Source organism: Etheostoma cragini, chromosome 22 (assembly GCF_013103735.1).
Source record: "Etheostoma cragini isolate CJK2018 chromosome 22, CSU_Ecrag_1.0, whole genome shotgun sequence".
Lineage (NCBI taxonomy): Eukaryota > Metazoa > Chordata > Actinopteri > Perciformes > Percidae > Etheostoma > Etheostoma cragini.
Window position 1 is genome coordinate 12,207,047 of NC_048428.1, and position 20,441 is coordinate 12,227,487.

Consider the following 20,441-nt stretch of genomic DNA (forward strand, 5'->3'; position numbering starts at 1 on the left):
CTATGGTACATTCAAACATGATTTCTTATTAAATTAAACTAAACCTTAATAATGCCACTGTCTCTGCTGGCAGCTACAGGTAAACTAATCTACATACATCTGCTTACGTTGACTTTTATTAAATCAGAAGTGGTCACCCTTCCTTCTTTTACACTGTACGTTATCCTATTGATTTTATCAATTCATCGAAAACCTTTAATGTTAACTCTGCTCATTTTGATGTTCACAGTTTGTGCCTGAAGAAGACCCAGCAGGGCCGAAATGCTGCTTTTGTATTAAATATGGGGGTTTATAGCAGTGTTGCGGACTTTAAATTTTTTTTCACTTTAATTTTTTTATTTTTCCTTCATCTGCCAGATGGTGGGATGTGCACACAATTACTTTTTTAAATGTTAGCACCACATTTTAATAAATATTGTACATCACAGTAACTACTGAAAATGATGTGAGATTTACCAAAACACAATACCTAACCAAAAACAAATTAAAGTAGAAACAAGCAACGAAAACGATAATGGATGTCCAGGATGCATTTTCATTAAATGTACTACATAGCCTGTTGAACCATGGTACTTTCCTGTGTGTGAGCAGTGTTTTTTCTATTCTATAACAGGAATATTGTCATGATCTACCTGACATCTCTTGGTGTACTATACATGGCATATGGGCTAAAGAAACAAGTGGCTGTATCTCGTGCTGTGAATGTTAATATGCTGCAAAACAATGTTTTAGGAACAAGTGTAATACATGCAGTGAGAGAGAATTTTTCTGCACATGCAATTAGAAAGAAAATAGTAAATAGTTTTCTGTGCCCCAGAAGAAATTTGTTTCTAGCCGAAATGTCACCCTGCCATTTAAACTAGTAATTACGATACCATATCTGCCATTTCCCAGACTGTTTGGGCTCAAAAGCTCCAATGTCTTTGAATGTGTCGGCCTGTGTTCACAAGTCTTTTGAATGATTAAAGATGAAAGAGTAACCTTTACCAGCGTGGCCCACATTAAAGAGAGCTGCAGGGAAGCTTCATTCCTCAAAGTCAAATTCATCACTACTATCATTTGATTGAGTTGTGGTGTCTCACTCGGTCACTCATTCCTGACTCACAGCAGATCATCACACAGGCATACTGCACTACAAAGCCAAAAGACCTTGACTCGCCAGAGTGTAGAACAGAGAAAATTACTTTAAACTTATTTTGTTGTCCAGCCAAATGAGTTGTAGGCAGGATATTGAAAATTTGGCTGTACTTTGTTTTTTTATTAAGTTATTTATCTACATAAAAATTGCAAATTCAAACTTGACCTTTGACCTTTATTTGGAAGTTACTGCACTCTGCCTGTATTATCTACAAGATCATAAGGGGTCACTCAAAGGCAAATGGCATTAACTTCCATTTTATCACTCACTTGTTTTCTGATTACTAAATCAAATCAGATCATGATTTTAATGACATATATATAAAATCTAGTCATCATGGTGCAATTATGATTAGCATAATTTACATAATTTATACCTAGTCTTAGGTCACTAGTCATTAATTTAATTTAGCAGAGAGCCTGAAAACAACCAGAATCATCATCAAGAATAAAGACTTAAACATAAAGATAGCGTCATTCATGTGCATATTAAGTAATCACATTGGTTTGTTTTGGTCATAAATATCCATTATTGCTTCAGCAGAAAGGATGGTTTGTTTAGCCAGCAGTTAAGTTTCCAACAATTTGACCATATTTCAGGATTTGTGGCAAACTAAGATAAGCAGACAAACAAACCGATAGCTTTTCTTTTAGGTTGTTTGTCAAAATTGAGATATTAAAGAGTAGGCTAGAGAAGAGCATGCATGCATGCGTGCGTGCGTAGCATGGGCATTGCTGTTCGGACTGCAAAGGGATGCACAATTAGCCAAATTTTAATCACAATCACAATTTTGGTTTCCCACAATCAAATTTGCGTGGTCAAGCAATATTTTTAACGCGTCATTTCATAGAACGCGTCGTTTTTCTTTTTTTTGCAACGCAAATCTACCGCTCAGTAAACCCCTGTTTGATCATGTGCCGGTCAGTGTTGTTCCCTGCACCGCGCAGTTTAGTTTCTAGATGTAGACAGTCACAGAGGATAGAGTAACAAGAGGAAAACTCCACAACAGACAGCAGTCATCATACGTGGGTCACAAGGTTTACCAGTTTACTAGTAAACTCACCATTTTGTACCTGCACCTAATGTCCTAACATCCGTTCCCTTTCCACAAACAAAGTAGTGTTGTTTTTATTGATATTGTTTAATTTTCCATTACATGACCCATTTCTTCTGTAAAGCCGTGCTTGTGTTTGAATTCTTCCTCTTACTCTCCGCGCAGCCCCGCCACCATTCACTCACACACGGCTCCATAGCAACACGGAGAGACACAGTGGTGACGGCGCCAGTCTACACTTTTACAATTGTCCACAGTTTTGTTATTAACACAGCTGTATATTGTTAAGCATGAGAGGAAAACCTGTATCTGTATCAATTTCTGCTGGTAACAGAAGAAGTTAATGAATGCAACTAACTTCAATTTGTAGAGTAATAGCGTGTGAGACAGAGCCTGCTGGACCTGGGCCAGAGATGTGACCCATGGCCGGAATATCATAGTTCATCAAAATGCAGCGCAGTGACGATACAGACATTTCATACACACCACGTGTGTAACTCCGCTGACCCGCCATTCAACCTGTGCTGGACCCATTCATAATGAGTCAGCTGTCATTCTGTGAGTAGCGTCCATCGCACCCCCCCTCTCTCCCTAGTTCTTTTAATCAGTAATTGTTGAAAACAAGTGATGGAGCTTTCTCAGAGATATCCTAGGCTATTTATTTCAGATAATTTCCACTTTTTTTTTTTTTACATGTGTGGCAGCTGTGTGTATGTACGACATACAACTTCAACATAAGAGGAATGTAGCACAATATGGATGTGAAAGCAGTTATAAATAGTCTATGTGACAATAAAATTAGTTTTGGTTGAAATCAACAAAAAATCGTGATCATTAATCCTGATCTTAATATTGATCAAAATAATTGTGATCATTTTGGCCGTAATCATACAGCCCTACCTCTCTATCTTCCAAAACGTAATGCTTGTGTCCAAATGAATTGTGTTGAAGCTGCATGGCCTTTTACTAGTCTCCCGTTTCACTCTCCACAACGCTGTTTTCGGGCAAAAAGTCACGTTGTGAGATCAATAGTGATCATAAATATACTGTCATATAATATATCTATGTATTATCTATGGATTAGCTATCCTGGAACACCATAACTCAAGCGCGACAAAGAGTAACTTTGTTTTGATGGGCAGCAAAACAAAAGCAGAGTGCCTTAACTCAATTTTGAGCATTCTGAAGCGCCATGAAACAAAGGCAAAGAACCGTAACTGATGTTCTGCCTTGGCTTCTCTACGGCTTTTGAAGTTACGACAAAAACAACACGCAATTTTCTACCCAAAACTATACATTTGACTCAAGATATTTGTCCGAATAATAAAGCAGATCTTAAATGTTCCAAATATGACAATAACTCAATTGAGTTACGGTCTTCTGGCTTTGCACGGCAGCATAGTGTGCTTGTAGCAGCATAGTGTGCTTGTGCTTTTGTAGTCATCTTTTTTGCCTTTCAGCAGTCCACACCCTCCCTACAGGTGCCCTGCTCCAATTCCCTATCCGTAGTAATAATAATAACAAAAATAATAATTGATAACATAGAACACGCATATCCAGCCAGCATGTGCTGGTTTTGGTACTGGCCACAGAGCGCTGACGCGATTTTCCTGCCTTTTTTGTCTGCACGATTTTGATGTGTGTGCGTGTGTTCGCCTGTGTTCCTGGCTGACTTGCTTGTGTGCAAGCCACTACTTTCCCACGTTGTGGAGGCCTCCCTCCATGTCCCTCTATTTCTTTACTCCCCCCCCCCCCCCCCCCCCCCCCCCCCTCTCTCTCTCTCTCTCTCTCTCTCTCTCTCTCTCTCTCTCTTCAGTCTCTTCAGTCTTTTTCCTCCTATCTGCACCTGTACTCAGCGCTCCAGCCCCAGCTGCTCCCATCTCGGCTCAGCGCTGTTGGCTGGAGCCCATGTTGCACTTGGCATGTCCTCTGAGACCCTGGGGCCACACTTGACGTGCGAGGGCCAGGCATGCCCCGCCCAGGGAAGGCTCTCGTGGCCAGGAGGAGCTGAGAGCAGACGGATGAGAGGAGAGCTGTGGGCTGCAGAAAGGCCTGCTGGAATTCTGGGACTAAAGCGCTGACTCATTGTTGTGAGGAAAGACATAGAGGGGGGTGGGGGCGGACAACGGGGGTTGGGGGAACAGAGAAATTTCTTGTTAAGAGTTATCTCGTAAGAGTCATTGTAAGTAAAGAGGCCTTATTTCCAGTATTTTGGTCAAACAAAAATTATTTATGAGAACGTAATCAAATTCAATCAATTAATCAACATAAATTTACCCCATATCTTACAATAAAACGAATAAAACATAGAAAACAGTAAAATCAGAAAAGGTTACATAGAAACAGAAAAGGGAAATTGTCACACCACTAATACATGTTAAAAGCAATTCTAAACAAACAAGTTTTGAGTCTGGACCTAAAAAGAGCTACATCTGTAGTTGTCCAAATACACCGATGTGATTGGTGCAGCACGGATTCAAGGGTATAGTTAATTAGCAGCATTACTCAATGCCAGAGTTAATTGCTGAGCAAATTCAAATTGTGCTCTCGCGAGAACTCTGGATTTTCAGGGTAACAACTTTGGTGATTCATTGCCTTTTAAATAAGAGTCATACAGAGCCATAATCAGGTCAAATTATTTGTCCAGTCAAAGTAATGCCATTCCCACTAACCCTCAGCTGTACTGAATTGAGTACTTATTAGCAAATGTTAGCATGCTAAACAAAAATGTGTGTTAGACAGCACAACTAATCGGTAACCATTTCAATATCCACATTAATACATGTTTATTGTCAGCATATAAGCTACATTCTAGAGCTATAACAAATACAGTTTTTAATTGGTTCATCTGCAACAAACTGATTATTGATTTAAGTAATTTCCAACAAAAATTCCTGGTTTCGGACATTATACGTGATAAAGTCAGCATTCTAGTATTGTCACGTAAACATTTTAGACATTTTGTGCACAGCCTCACAGTGCCGCCAGTGTGGCTGTAGTACAATCTTGTTATAAATTTAGGAGAATTAATTACTTCTGCATGATTTTTTTTAGCTTAGAATTGATATTACAAATCTATTGCCACAATTTTTTTTCCACAAAGTGTAATGTTTATTGCACACATGAACCATGACAAAACAAATTGGCAGTACCAAACCGATTTTTTTTGGCACATATAGCACATTGTGCCTCACCACAAGCCTGTGAAGCCAGTAAGAAAAGGGAGAACATTGCAGCGCTTGGGAGCACTTTAAAACCTATTACATATAGTTTAAATCTCACAGAAGGAAGTAGTAGCGTTTGCGATGCAGTTGGCTCTTAAAGTAAAATGAGAATCAAAGTCATACATTTTCATTTTTTTTTAAATGTATTAAGTTATTTAAAAACTAAATTGGGGTGAATCGAGATCGGCATTTTATAACGATTTATCGTGCAGTCCTACAATTATTGACTTGTAGCATCCAATCTCAGTCATTAAAAACATTACCACACAATACAGGGGTGTGTTTGTTGTTTTCAAACATATCAAAAGATGCTTGCTTATCGCACTATTGGGACGAAAAGAGAGCTGAGACAGAAGGCAAAGCTGGCGTCTCCCTTACAGATGGATGGACGGATGAGACGCACAGTCATCCGTGAGCAGATTGGAGCAGAGCCGCTACTCCTTCGTGTCAAAAGGAGGCAGTTGAAGTGGTTTAGGCCTCTTGGGCGCCTCCCTGGGGAGGTGTTCCAGGCACATCCAGCTGGGAGGAGGCCTCGGGGAAGACCCAGGACCTGGCCTGAGATCCCCAATTTGGAGCTGGTTAATGTGGCTCGAGAAAGGGAAGTTTGGGTCCCTGCTGTAACTGCTCTCCCCACGATCCGGTTCTGGATAAGTGGATGAAGATGGATGGACAAAAGAGGTTGTTTGGCTGTTGTTGTATATGGCGCTACAACTTAAGATCTCTTTATTTAATGATGTGCAGTTGTGAAAGAATCAGCATAGGTTTGCAGTGCACAAAGGTTTTCCTGCCCTCTTGGGTTTTTCAAGCTTCTTGGGTTCTCCAAATTCCAATCAAGTATTAAATCTCACATCTCACGGCTGCTGCACTGCCAAGTAGGATGTTTTGGTATGGCTGAAAATTAACAGATATGTTTGCACGGAGAAAATGGATTGCAGCGTTTTTGCAAAGCTTGCTTTAATTAACTCCACCACATTCACTACAACTACTGATTTTCATTCTCTCATTAAAAGCTCAATGCTTTGGCCAAACATTAATATATATAATGTATTTGGCACCAGACTCTAGTCAAGACTCAGTATTATAAATCTCATTTGTTGCCATCCATTCGTGTCAACCACATATGGTGGCTGTATGTCCTTGAGAATATAAGTGAATAGTGGCAGAGAATAAAAAAGACACGGAGATGGTTATTAAAAAGTTTGGATTCCTCTTTTCTCTTGAAAGCTTTCCCACTATTTCTCATTCCTTGTTCTCGTTCCGGCAGCTCTTCTCAACCCTTCTCCCCCTGACCCAGGGGGGGGTATCACACATGCAGACTCGCAGACCTCTAAATCTGCTCAGTGACAGCTCAGTCCTGCTCTGTCAGGACCCAAAGAAAGAGAGGAAAATCTATGTTCGGGGCCAGAAGAAAGAGGAGAGGATATATAAGTGCCTGTGCTTTGTTTGCCATCCCGGAGCTGAGCTTCAATAGCATGACATCAGTCAAGTGGTTGGCCAACAGGCTATTGTGTAGCAATTGACCCTGATGAAGTGGTGGGCCTTTAATTTGAGAACAGTGTAAATGGTGTGAATTGATAACTTGGCTCTTAATGCGACACTCCCTACCTTTGTGTCTATATGACTTAATACTTAATATTAATAAACTTTCTACATATTTTGTTTCTCCCAGGTACCATTATCCTGTTCCTAAGATCTTCTATGTGCAGCTGTCTGTGGGGAGTCATGAGTTCATTGGGGAGGGACGCACCCGCCAAGCAGCCAGACACAACGCTGCCATGAAGGCCCTGCAAGCCCTGCGCAACGAACCCATCCCTGAACGGCCACCACAGGTAAACACACAAACAAGCACTTAGAAACTGAAAGCCTCGCAGTAGCAGTGCGTACCAGTAGTTTATCAAGCACTTTTTTACTCCTCTGAGAAGCCCTGCCACCATTTTCAGTACAGTTCCCTTACTGTAAATCTTTTGACCCTACTTTTACCAGTTTACAGCTTGAATAAATACATAGTACATAGTTTCCAAGGGTAGAAGGGCTGCAACTTAACAATTATATCTTTTGTTAATAAATCAATAGCCAAACAATAATCGCTTTATCCTCGCAGGTTTCTCCATAGAGCTCTCCCTACAGCTTCGGAATAGATATTTGGCAGCTCCTATGTTTACTTCTGTCTGACTACTCGCTCGGTGAATCTGCCGTGTCCTCTTTCTCTGTTCCCCCGACAATCCTTTCCAAAGTTTCTGTTTCCTTTTTGCCGGCTCAGCCGTGACAATAGTGTGAAAATGTCCATCGCAACTTTGTTAGCCGGTTCCTGAATGGGCGTATGTGTGCAGTGCCTTGAAGCAATTTGTTACATCGCGAGACCTGATATCACGCGGCTCCGGTCGCAGACGCTATCCAGTGGCTCTGAAGCTGTTCAGTTAAGGTAAATTAAGCTATGAAAATTGCATAGTTCCCCTTTTATCGTGTGGCATATACGGTAAAATAAAATAAAGACATATGAGTTCCCAGAGCTAAAATGTTTGTTTTTTCAAATTACAATTATAAACTCAAATATATTCAGTTAACCATCACATAAGACAAAAAAGTCTTGAAATTCTCAAATTTGAGAAGTTGAAACTAGGATTTTTTGTCATTTTTTGTTTGAAATTACTTAAATCAATACGCGTTTTGTTGCAGATGAACCAAATAAAAAATGTATTTGTTATAGCTCTAACATGTAGCTTATATGCTGACATTAAACATGTATTAATGTGGAAATTGAAATAGTTACTGATTAGTTGTGCTGTCTAACACGCATTTCAGTCTTATGAAACCTTTTGTCCCCTCCTCCCCACAAAGCTGTTCCATTCCAAACCTGGTGTTCTGTCAATAATTCGGCTTCACTCCAATCTCCACTCAAATTGTCCTCCAATCATTGCAACCTCATCACTACATCACTTTTGTCACCTTGTGACGGCTTTCACCTCAGATGTCTCTCTGCTCAACTCCCTTTCACTTTAAAACCCTTGCCTTGATCAAAAGACAAAGGATTTGATCTGTTGGTGCCCTCCCGGGAAAAGCTCTTCAGATAGTGGTATGCAGTGTTTTTTTGCACATACTAATATAAATACGTAAACACCTTTCATCAGATTGAATCCAAATCCTCATCCACTCTAATTACTCTTAATGTATTAAGCCTAGCAGTCTGCATAGTTTAGTGTGCACCTGGCAGGAGTGTATTTTCTCTCTTTAAGAAAAAACACAACAAACTTTTGTACTTTTTTTCTTTCTGCTTACTCCCAATGACACTGTACCTTTCCAGAGTTTCCCCTCAGGCATAGCTGTTAACTGTTGTTATCATCTCCCACCGGAAATCAAATTACCCCGTATCCTCACCGCCTGGCATCGCTGATGGTTATTCAAAACGCTTTGGCTCCTCTCACTTTCCTGACTCGCTGTCTCGTGGCGTCGGCCTCCATAAATGTGCTCATTGTTTGCTGCTCCTTCTGAGTCTTGCTTTACAAATTGAGGCACATTGTGTCTACAATAAGTCTGTCATTCTGTCGTGTGTGTGTGTGTGTGTGTGTGTGTGTGTGTGTGTGTGTGTGTGTGTGTGTGTGTGTGTGTGTGTGTGTGTGTGTGTGTGTGTGTGTGTGTGTGTGTGTGTGTGTGTGTGTGTGTGTGTGTGTGTGTGTGTGGTTAAAAATGTTCAAAAATGTTCTTTTTAACCTTGGGGCTGTCAAAGTTTTATTAACACAGGTAAATATCAGTGATGCTCTAATTGTGGTAGAGCAACAGCATGTAACCATAGGAAACAAAAAAGTATCTCTAACTTTACAAGGCTCCAGGCAGTATAGATTGTCTAATACAACTGCTGACTTAACTCTTAAATCTCTGCCAGTGGGTTGAGATGCTGGTGATACTATTAAACTAATTTCTGCTGCTGAACAAGTGTGCTTCTTATCTTCCTTCACAATCACTGGTCTGACTGGGTATTTATGAGGGGAAATCTGCATTATTAGTTTCTAGGATAAAGGTTGCACGATCATGACATCATTGGTTTGAAGGAAGATGTATTTGGATCTGTAAATTGCAGCCTTTTTATTGCAAAACATTTACTTTTCTAAGAATGAAGTCACTCTCTCCATTGGGAGACCCTTCTTCCCATCCTTTAAATCTAGAATCCTTTTGTCCTATTACAAAATCAATTGCCCCTGAGCATAGATGTGAAAATGAAGCATTCTGTTCGCCCACAGTCACTGTTCATTCAGAAAGCTCCTTGTGCGTGAGAGTTATTGTCAAGCGAAGAACCCCCATATCTTCACTTCTTTATTCTTTTCCCAGGGCTCTCTGTGTCCAGTACATCCATAAGTACAAGCTGCTCCAATGTCAAATGTAGCCCTCTATTTGTCTTTGTCACAGGATGGGCTCTGATCTGCTTAAATATTCCGGTTTGCACGCTAACACACACCAACAGACGGATACGGATGCTTATACCCTGCAGCTTGTTAATACAGCCTTGAGATGAGATTCGCACTAGTCAATCACACATATTCAGAATGCTTGAAACAGTGGCAGATGCGTATGTGACCATGAATACATATTAGTATTTTAATGAAATCATGAAGGAAGAATGGATGAGGCCCTTTGGATTGACTCACTCGTGTTTCTCTCCACGTACGTACAATACAAGAGGCAGAACGTGTATGTCTCAGGACACACCAATCAAAGCACACACACACCACGCGCCTCTCGCCAAAGTGAGGTCTTTCACCCAGTGCGGTAGGTGCATTGTACCACGTGACTGTTTCCTGTGAAATCCAAGAGATCTCAAAGTATGAATCATGCGTTGTATCAAGTCACACAATGAGGCAGGATAAGGGAAGAAGCCCAAAGGGAAAGACAGCAGCCATTCAGATGTAATCAGACAAAGAGCTGGACATGAGAAGATAAAGATTGGGACAGCACGGCATTCCCACAGACAATTGGCACCAAAGACCCCTTTTTTAAAGCTGATGATAGGATCTCTAAGGCACAAACTGTTAATTAGTAGAAGGGACACATAGCAGGATTTCTATTTAGAGGTGAATAAAATCCTTTAGTCTGTCTGGTCCATATTTAAACAATGTTTTAAAAAAGACATCAAATTGAAGGCTTAAACATGAGTCATCTCATCTCACGTCCAGAATTACTTCATAGATTCATGGGCGGCAAAGTTTGTGGATTGAGAAAAATGTCTTTCAATTATTAAAGATGCTCTAAGCGTTATTGAGTGACGTTACTCCTTATTGATGTTCGAAGTATTTTCAAACAAAACGAGACCAGCTTTGCCCTTCCTCCTCCTCATCCCGTCCCGTCCCCCTCCCTTCTTTGCTTCTGCGCACTAGCCCCCCCACCCCCAAGTCCTTCTGGTCGCTCGTTAGGCGCAACGTTAGAACACTGTTTGTGTATGCTTCGTGGTGCAGGTGGGCACAGTTCGTTTTTGTTCCCGTTTGTAGGCTCTGGGCTGTCTACAGAGACCGCGTTTTTGTACAGTGCGTTCTGGGGACAGGCAGCTCATGGATAGCAAGGAGATGTTTGCTGTATGTGACAACAAATGTAGCCTAAAACACGCGGGACATCGCTTAGAGCACCTTTAACATAGCCAATGTTGGATCCGTTTAAATCTAAAGAAATGTGGGGTTATCCTACTTAAATCTGCAGGTGCTTTCCCGCTGACCTTAACTGTCTTTTCCTTATTACTTTTCAATGTATCAGCTCTGTCTTTCATGCCTGATGAAAGCACACATTTTAGCCATTGTTCTCTCTAGTTTCTTCTTACAATTCTTGATGCTTACTTATAATAATTTGATTATCTAGAAAAGAGAGTTAATTTATAAGAAATCTCACAATTAATGGACTTAGGAGACCTTCCTGTACAGACATAGGACCACCAGTCCTGGTATACTAAGTTCTCAATCCCATACTAGATAAGGATCATAGCCAGAATACAGACAGGCTTCTCATTACAGCAACTCGGCTGACACCCACCCTGTAGGTGTGTTGTGTAAGTCTTGGTTTGATATGTGCCACAATTTTGGGGTCACTTGTTTTTTTTAGTTCTTAATAGCAAAAGATGCGTTATCTTTCAATTTATAATGAAATAAACTCTCTACTTTATTTAAAATGTTAAGAAGTCCAACATTTGCATCTGATCAGTAAGTAATCTAGAAGAAAACAAGACTTGAAAACAAGAGGTTGAACAGTGTCAACATTTAGTTGTGGTCTAATCCAGACCATCCTTTTTCCACTTATGCTGGGAAACCATAACACTTCCAAACAGGGACATACATGATGTCAACGAAACGTCCAGCTTTGCTTTCTCTTTTGAGTTCACCATACCAGTGATGCTAGTTATATAAGTCAAGCTAACCTGTAACAATATTTGGTTTATCTAGCAGTTCACAACAACAACAAAACTGCTAAAGCTTTCCAGGTAGATAATACATAACTTAAACTAGTGTTACAGAACAACACATCATTTCAAAAGTGGCACCAGTAAGAGCAGTAACAATGAGTATGTCCCCTGTTAGCATTTTGACCTCTATTTTTCCATCTCTTCCAGAGCCCAGAGGAAAAAGGTGAGACTGAGGAAGGCACTGACGCCAGCAAATCAGAGATCAGCCTGGTCTACGAAATTGCCTTGAAGAGGAACTTATCTGTCAACTTCGAGGTGAGAAAAACCCGACGATATGATATGGCCATGTGATGCCATTAGTATGAGGATAAGGCCGCACAGTTAGGAAAAGTATGTGTAATCATGATGTAAGAACTACAAAAACTAAACAACTAATTAGGAACTGAAGGAGTCACACTGATTATACTATATCACCTTATCATAAGGAAATAAGTATGTTGCAAGAACATGCGTGTTTACCCAATTTGCTTCATTTTCCCATCAGTGAAGTCATTTATCTTAAAGAGTGTCAAAAAAATACGTGTACAGGAATTTTTCTACGGCTCACCGCCTTTTTAGGGCTTTGGGAAATTCTTATGGTGTTCAAAATGTTTCTGGACTGATGCAGGACATTAGTATGGGTTCTGGTGACATGGTTCCATTGCTTTTGGAGGTGATCCAGCTGATAAGGAGCTGCTCAATGTCAATAATATGTTACTGTAAGATGAATTCCTTTAGCAGTCAGCCTAGTGTACACAATTGGACTTATATTTATAATCGTATTATTTAGTTTTTTCTAAACCTATATTTAACATGTTCCTCTTTAAATCGTCTCTTTTTGTTTGACAAAGTTTGACATTTACATGAGCATGAGCCCTCCAATAAATCTTTTTTTGGAAGGTAGAAGGCAGACTTTCATGAGGTAAACTTATATTGCAGCTGCATTAAATATCTACACTTAATGCACAGTTTTTATGGCTTCAATGCTGTCTTGTTCATTATTTTTGCACAAATGTATGTGTAATTCAGCATGACATGTAAACCTTGGGATTTGGTCTTGACCTCTAAAAAACATTTTGTGAAAAGTGCTCACCTGCACCTCATAACCCATATAAATGTGTAATAATGAAACTCAGTAAAGGCATTAAAATATTACGAAATTTTCTGAGTATGCCTATGAACCCTGCTATAAAACCAACCATCTATAGCATTATCTTTTACCTTCCTTTTCCCCCTCAATTCAGCCAAAATGCCTTTATTGTCTTAAATTACAACCTTACAACACAAATAGTCCGGTTCCTTCATTTGCTCTGTTTACTGTCTGCCTGTGGGTCCTACACAGTTCACAGAATTACAGTATGATTGAATCTAATCAGTCAAAAAATGTGCCTTTTTACTTAAGTCATTGAGGCAATCAATACAGAGCTATTGAAATTAAAATTAAAACTCCAGCTGCTCAATATCAAGCAAATTACCTCAATTTCACTGCATTACATAGAAAGTGTTACCAGCTGTAGATTTTAAGACTAAACTAATGGAAATGCAGTACTTGACCAGCAGTGCTGCTTGTACTCTGAGTTATTACTCACATACCTGCAGCTGACTGTTAGTCCGGCAGCCCAGAGCCTTTTGATCAAACAAAAAGAGTACCAACATTTGAGCACAGGGGCATCCAGGGGATGACCTCTCATAGACCGCAAACCAATCTGATTTGAACAGGCAGGTTACACATAGTACTGAGTGGCTCCTGCCAGAAAAATTATCCCCTGTGTTACCTATGTGTTACCTCCTTCGTGTGGCGGTAACACATGTATTTGTGTACCCTCCTACTATGTGTGACCTGCCTGTTTATATCAGATTGGTTTGAGATGGTACCTTTGATTGTTTGATCCAACACATTTCTTCAGCCCTTTTTGAGGCCCCCAGGGGCCAAAAGCAGCAGTGGGGTTCCGGGAGAGATCATATCTGCATCCCCTGGATGGCCCTGGGCTCAAATGTTGATACTCTTTTCGTTTGGCCAAAGGTCTCTGGGCTGCCGGGATGCTGTTTTTTCTAGACAACCAGAGTAATCGTTAGAACTACTCACACATGCAACCTGCAAATTTGATTACTTTTTTTTTTTTTATTGTTGAAAATTGTAGAGCAAGTCTGCCAGAGTTGGCGACCTTGATAAACTCAGCTGGGAGCCGCCCCATGCTGCTACAATCTCCCGCTGGCATGTTTCCCTGGATAAGACAAGGGTTATCCACCTTGCTCAATATTTTAGTTTTGCCCAGCAAGTTACCTCTGGCCATTACAGGGAATCCTACCATTGCTTTTCTAACCGTAAGAGCCACTGTCCCCAACTTTTCCAAATCCACAAGAAGTCTAGTGTGTCCTTACGTGACCAGCAGGGTCTGTTCTTTTTGGCTTTTACCATATCTCAGTTGACTCATCCAACATCCAATATTCACTCCCCTCTCTTTTACTGCACTCTGCAAGGTGCCAAAAACAAGGGAGGCCCAGTTTACTTTGTGTGCCCCCTCCCTTCCTCCACTGAATCCCTGCCCTCCACCTCTCCTACCATCGCCCACAAACATCACACAGAAGGTGGTAGCTTGTTGAGACTAGAGGGATAGTCGGCTGGGAGGTGAGAGGAAATGGAGAGCCAGGGAAGGGAGGAAGACTCTTCTCACTCTGTTGACTTTGCTTGCTAATAAAAGTTTACACAACATTGGAAAAATTATCTGGAAATGTGTGCTGTCCTATCCTCCCTTTCACATCCTCTCCCCCCTTCTTTGTTTGAAAACGCATTTGCTCATTAGAGCATGACACGGCTATCCTTCCTGGAACCATTATTCATAATTTTAGTCCGCTAAAGCTGATGTGATGTGATTTATTGTCTGCCATGTCTTCGCCACTTTCATTTTCAGTCCCTCCAAAATGGAAGCTGACAGCGGCGTTTTTTAAAAGCAGACCACATTCCTCCAAACGGTCTCTGTTCTGCTCACTGTCAGTCTAAAGACAGTTCCTTACTGCTGTCTGATGAGCAGTAAATCAGCAACTTCTCTCCACTTTGTCTTAATTTTTACCATCTATCCAAATATTCAACAGCTGTTCTTTGCCTATTTTACAAGTTGTTATTTGTGGGCCTGCAGTGATGGCACTGTTAAGCTTGGTTTCTTTGGCCTTCTCTGTGCTATATCAGTTTTACTTCCCTTTTTGATGTCTTTTCATTTTCTTTACACTCAAAAACTGTTAATTGATTAATTTTGTTCTCCATTTCTGCATATCAGTCACCCTACATTTGTTTTCCTGTGCAATGTCAAACTAAACTGTCAGAAGTCCAAGATCACTTTCATCCTCAATCAGTGTGTTGCATGCATACGCTGTGGTTAGAGACCAGTGTGAATTACACATGTCTCTGTGGGTCTTTTTTTTGCCCATTGGGTCCATTACAGTATAACTCATTAGACAAAGTTTGGCATCATCTCCTACTCAGCTATGTCACAGCCCCTTTACCGTGTCGTCTTTGATGCACTGAGAAGAAACAGTACACTCTCACACCCCCAGTCAAACTCACATACATACACGCACAGTTACACATTCATTATTCCTACACAAAACTGTAACGGTCATCTCTTATGTGAACGGCTTTCACAGCATCCATGTTTTCACATCATCTCCTCCCTGCCCTCAATGGGGCATGAAATTACCCATGAGTCACTTCTAGCAAGTGTCTGCTTTCCCATCCCTCTGCAATGATGATGGTCGCCGCCACCCTGAAAGCCAGTTGGCTCATTTAATCCCCCTGTCAGGCAATATCAAACAGATGTCAGCATCAAAGAGGAACCAATCTATAAATCACAGCTTGTGTGTTGGATCGGAGGCTCTCTTTCCAAGGAGGACACAAGAGAAGGGGGTTCGGGCCAAGATCCACCCATCTTACAAGAAGCAGCTTCCCTCAGGGCTTGTCCATCCACGGCTCGTCACAAAAGAGCCTTTCTTCCCTCTACCATTCCCCCACCATTGTCCTACCCTGCTCCCATAGCCTCCTCTCCCAGAGTACCTGAGGTCTCCTCAGACTGTTCAGGGTATTAATGTCTCTATGAGAAGCCAAAGCAAAGGCCTCCCATGTTAGAGAAAAAAGAGATGAAGCAAGAAGAAGAGAAGGGGATCGGGGGAAAAATCAACATTGAATTACAAAATGTTTCCTGTGTACAACCTGATCCTTGTGATTAGGTGGTAGACGGGTGTGTTTGTGTTTGTTTGCATGTATGTGTGTGTGGGTGTGCGTGTAAATGAATGGAAGTGCTGAAATCCCATCGGTGTGCCGCAGATCCTGTGTCGTCTGCCAGGAGACTGACTGCAGCTCGTCTGCCACCCTCCCGCGCCAAGAGTGTGTGACATGTGTGCACAGATACACACTTTTTTTGTCTCATGCTCTTTGTTGACTCTCCCTTAGACATATACATGCCACATTTATTTATTTATTTATTTTTTTTAGCTTCTTGTTACTTGTATGTTTCCTCTGTATGTTTCCATTTAAGACGGCACAAGGGAGTCTTATTAGTGCACCTTTTATTCTGGATTCTTCCGAATTCCCAGGGTTTTGGATAAGCAGATAAATTAAAAGAGCTCTGCCTCAGTAAAACGCGTGTTTGACCATATGTCTCTCTGACAAAAGTGACTATTATTTCTAAATAACAAAGTCACAAATGTTTGAACAAATGATGTTACTTATCACTGAATGTGAGAGAGTCATTTGTTACTTTAGTTGAAAAAATAATCCTATTGCCAATTTAAAACATACATGTTTTATACTGTGAGCTTAATGGAGCCCAACTTGGCTATACATTTTTTCATTTTAAAGGAACAGTTTGATATTTTGGAAAATTAGCTTATTTGCTTTCTTACAAAGAGTAAGAGGGTAAGATTGATGCAACGCTCACATTGGTATGGTAAATATGTAGCTGCCGGAACTCAGCTTATACATAGCTGGCTCTAAGTATATGAACTGAATAGGTGCACGTGTTTAGAAGTGTCTGTGATTTACAAGGAGACGGAGAAAGCTTGAAAGAGTGATTGAGTGCAGCCACAGAACTTGAGGACAGCTGAAGAGGCTTCCTCTTCTGCACATCCCATCATTCACTGCAACACCCTCAGAGAATTGTGTCTGCCGGTCAATAACCAAACACATTTTACATCTACATTCCTTTAATAGGTCAAATTTATTTTCTCCAAGTGACAAAATCTCAGCTGGCCAGAGCTAGTTATGTGCAGTGTAATCATCAACAACATCTACGAATTTAAAAAGGTTCAGAAATTGGATGTACCCAGTCCCCTTGAAGGTTGCAATGTACAAGAATCTGCCATGTTTTATTTCATTTTTCTGGTGATGAGCAAGACCAGAGCAGAGCCCCTGGGTGGGAGTGAGTTTGGCTGTTAGCTTGGACAGCTAGTGCTTCAAGGCTTCCCCACAACACGCATCCTGACTGTATAGTTGAACTTATTGCGCAGGAATGCTGACAGGCATATTGACAGCAAACACAGGGCTAGTGTCAGCCCTGTTAAAACAAATGTCCTGCAGTTACCCACCTAGGAATTGTTAGGATCAGGGAACATACAATCTACTATATTATAATTGTTAACCTGTATTTAAAAATAAATCACTTCACGTACATATTATGTTTCGGCAGTAATAAGAGTGTTTTCTTGATGTTGTAGGAGTTATGTTTTTCAGGCAATTGGATCATTGTCTAAGAATAATGAATTAGGCTTTACCCTTCTTTGTTTGGTTTTCATGCACCAGACTCACATTGTCAGTTTAGTTTTATTGAAAGGAAACACAAATTTGTGTGGGTATAGTTATATAGAAGAGAAGAAAACGGAAGCGGACATTATCCTTTGTTCTCCTCAAGGTCTGGTATTAGTCTGTGTTGATGTGTGAAGTATTTGAGGAATGCTCAAGGTTTCTCTTATCAGTTTAATCTGTTTTATCGGTCACTGGGTTCAAATTAACTGTTCCAACATTGCATCTGATTGCAACAATTTGTGCTGTCTACACCACAAATTGAGGTAAAAAAAAAAAGGAGAGCAGGAGAGAGGGAGAGGGTTGGTTTGAGAAAGTCTACACACACAGCATTCACACACAGCAGCTACAGTGAAAGCGAGGGAAAAAGTCAGTAAGCCTTGAATCTAAAAAGCATCCACATTAGCCGAACATGTACTGTTGGACTCGGTTAGTGTGTGTGAAACCTAATTGTTAAACCTGCTACGCGCGCACGCACACTCACACGCACAGATACAAACACACACTCACTCACACTATTCCCGGTCTTCACAGGAAGTAGATGTGATTGCAGAAGCATGACCTAACGCCAGCCGGTGTTTGTTTTAGGTCTCCCAGGTGACCAGAGGCTAGAGGAAGGAAACTGAGCCCTCATCACTAGAGACTGTCATCTAGGAACATGTTTTGCTCTTTGCGTGTGTGCGTGCGTGCGCGCATATGGGTGGGTAGCACTGTGACCATTGAGAACAGATGTTTTGGACCACCTGGTGTAGCTGCTTGCAGAGTGCGCTGCACACACTCCCTCACGCATATCGTGCACGACAAAAATACCCATATTCCTTAAGTTTTTCTGTCTTTTGTACTCTTTTAAATCTCTTTTGCTGTTTTCTGTAAATCCTCTTGTGCCAACCCTTAACTTACTTAATTGAAGTTAGTCCCTCATTTTCAAATTGTCCATCCTGTATCCCTGCTCCCCAGGTATTGAAGGAGAGCGGCCCCCCGCACATGAAGAGCTTCCTAACCCGCGTCAGTGTGGGGGAGTTCTTTGCAGAGGGTGAGGGCAACAGTAAGAAGCTTTCCAAGAAGCGGGCTGCTCTGTCCATTCTGCAGGACCTGAAGAAGCTGCCCTTCATCCCTATTGTGGAGAAACCCAAGACGCACTACAAGAAACGTACCAAGACCATCCTCAAGGTAAAGCAGCCAGGCCAGGAGAAGCTGGGGCCTTGGTGCACAGACACACCTCACGTTATGCACATTAGTTTTTTGCAAGGTGCAATCAACACAGAAGTGTTGCCACTGGTCAGTCATAAAACATTTGAGCATTTCCAGAATTAGTCACTGTCACCATTTTACTTACTAGACTGCAAAACTGGTTAAAATTGAAATGGGAATCTCACATTAAAAAATGCGTGAAATCTGAAAAATGTGAGAATTTTTACTACTCATTTCCTGTTTTATTCCACATATGTGTATATGTTCTGCATTTATACATTGCAGATAAGCGGGATGTAATTTCCATTTTCTCATATACAGATTGCAGACGATTTTTATAATACGATGAATGCAATGATTTGAATTGATCATTGTGCGTCTCCTCTTTTCCCCCCAGACGGGACCAGACTATGGCCAGGGCATGAACCCGATCAGCCGTCTGGCCCAGATCCAACAGGCCAAGAAGGAGAAGGAGCCCGAGTACCTGCTGCTCTCTGAAAGGGGGATGCCCAGACGCCGGGAGTTTATCATGCAGGTGAACAATGTGTTTTTTTTTCATATTATTTTCATTTTCTCACTATTGTCACATTTCTTTATTATTTGCCCCTACAGGGAATTTGAAGTTTTAGATAATGTAGTTTAATCTAAATGAGGTCTGATTGAGATGGAAAAGGGTGAATGGATGGGGGTTATGTATGCACAAGAAGAAAATGAGCTCATCTATCACCTGTTGAACACTGTGTCTACAAAGAAGGTGTAGCGTGAGCAGGACGCCAGCAGAGCTACACCAGCTTCAGTGTAGTTGAGGCAAAGTATTGAGTGTAGGTCACAGTGTAGGTTATGTTTATGTGAGTATAGTATGAGTAAAATAGAAGCGTATCTGTTCTGTCAGAAGTGCGTGAGATGGACAGCTTCACGTCCTGTGAAGACACAGTGTAATGGATGAATCAAAAGATGGGTTTATTTTCTTGGTGAATGTTCTGTGGAATTGTTGTGGATGGTCCTGAGCCAAATAGCTTGTATACACTGATTTTCTTTATCAAGAAGGGAAACATAAGCCAACGGATAAACAAGAATAAAACTTCTCTGTCTGGCCAAAGGACCCCAGCAGCATAAAATGACTTTAGACTAGAACACAAGTTTCTTGGTCTTCTCTTGGGGCTATTATCTGGTTTCCTATTTCTGTTATTTGTGTTCTCTTATTCCAATGACATGGCTTGAGGCAATTCTAAACATAATTATTATGCATTTTTACGTTTTCCTAAGTTATAAAATTATGACCTCTGATGACGATAAAGATACATAAATATAAAAGTTATATACATGTCTCTTTATCTTCATCAGTTTTTAGTAATTTCTCCTCTTGTAGCTGTACAGTAGACAATTATAGCATTGTTTTCAACATACAAATGGAACAACAGTGTCATTGATTATGAGGATGAAATGAATTTTTAAGACGAAGTGCAATATTAATGCTGTGTCCAAGCAACACAGATTTTAAGATTAAATTGTTGGATCTATTGTAAAGCCACTGAAGTTGGTAGTACAGTGGTGTCTTGCTTTGCACCGCATATGAAAGCTTGGCAATTGACTCGCTCTGGTTCTATTTTGCATGTAGTAGGTGATTT

The 20,441-nt window shown here is 40.9% G+C and overlaps 1 protein-coding gene across 1 annotated transcript in view; it reads left to right on the forward strand.

Annotated features, from left to right (window-relative positions):
- Positions 1-20,441, forward strand: part of stau2 (staufen double-stranded RNA binding protein 2) — a 97,767-nt gene that overhangs the window by 19,368 nt on the left and 57,958 nt on the right. The window contains exons 6-9 of the mRNA XM_034861749.1: positions 7,086-7,245; positions 12,000-12,107; positions 18,580-18,792; positions 19,211-19,348. Of these exons, the coding sequence (XP_034717640.1) occupies positions 7,086-7,245; positions 12,000-12,107; positions 18,580-18,792; positions 19,211-19,348 (619 nt within the window). The remainder of the gene's footprint in view (positions 1-7,085; positions 7,246-11,999; positions 12,108-18,579; positions 18,793-19,210; positions 19,349-20,441) is intronic.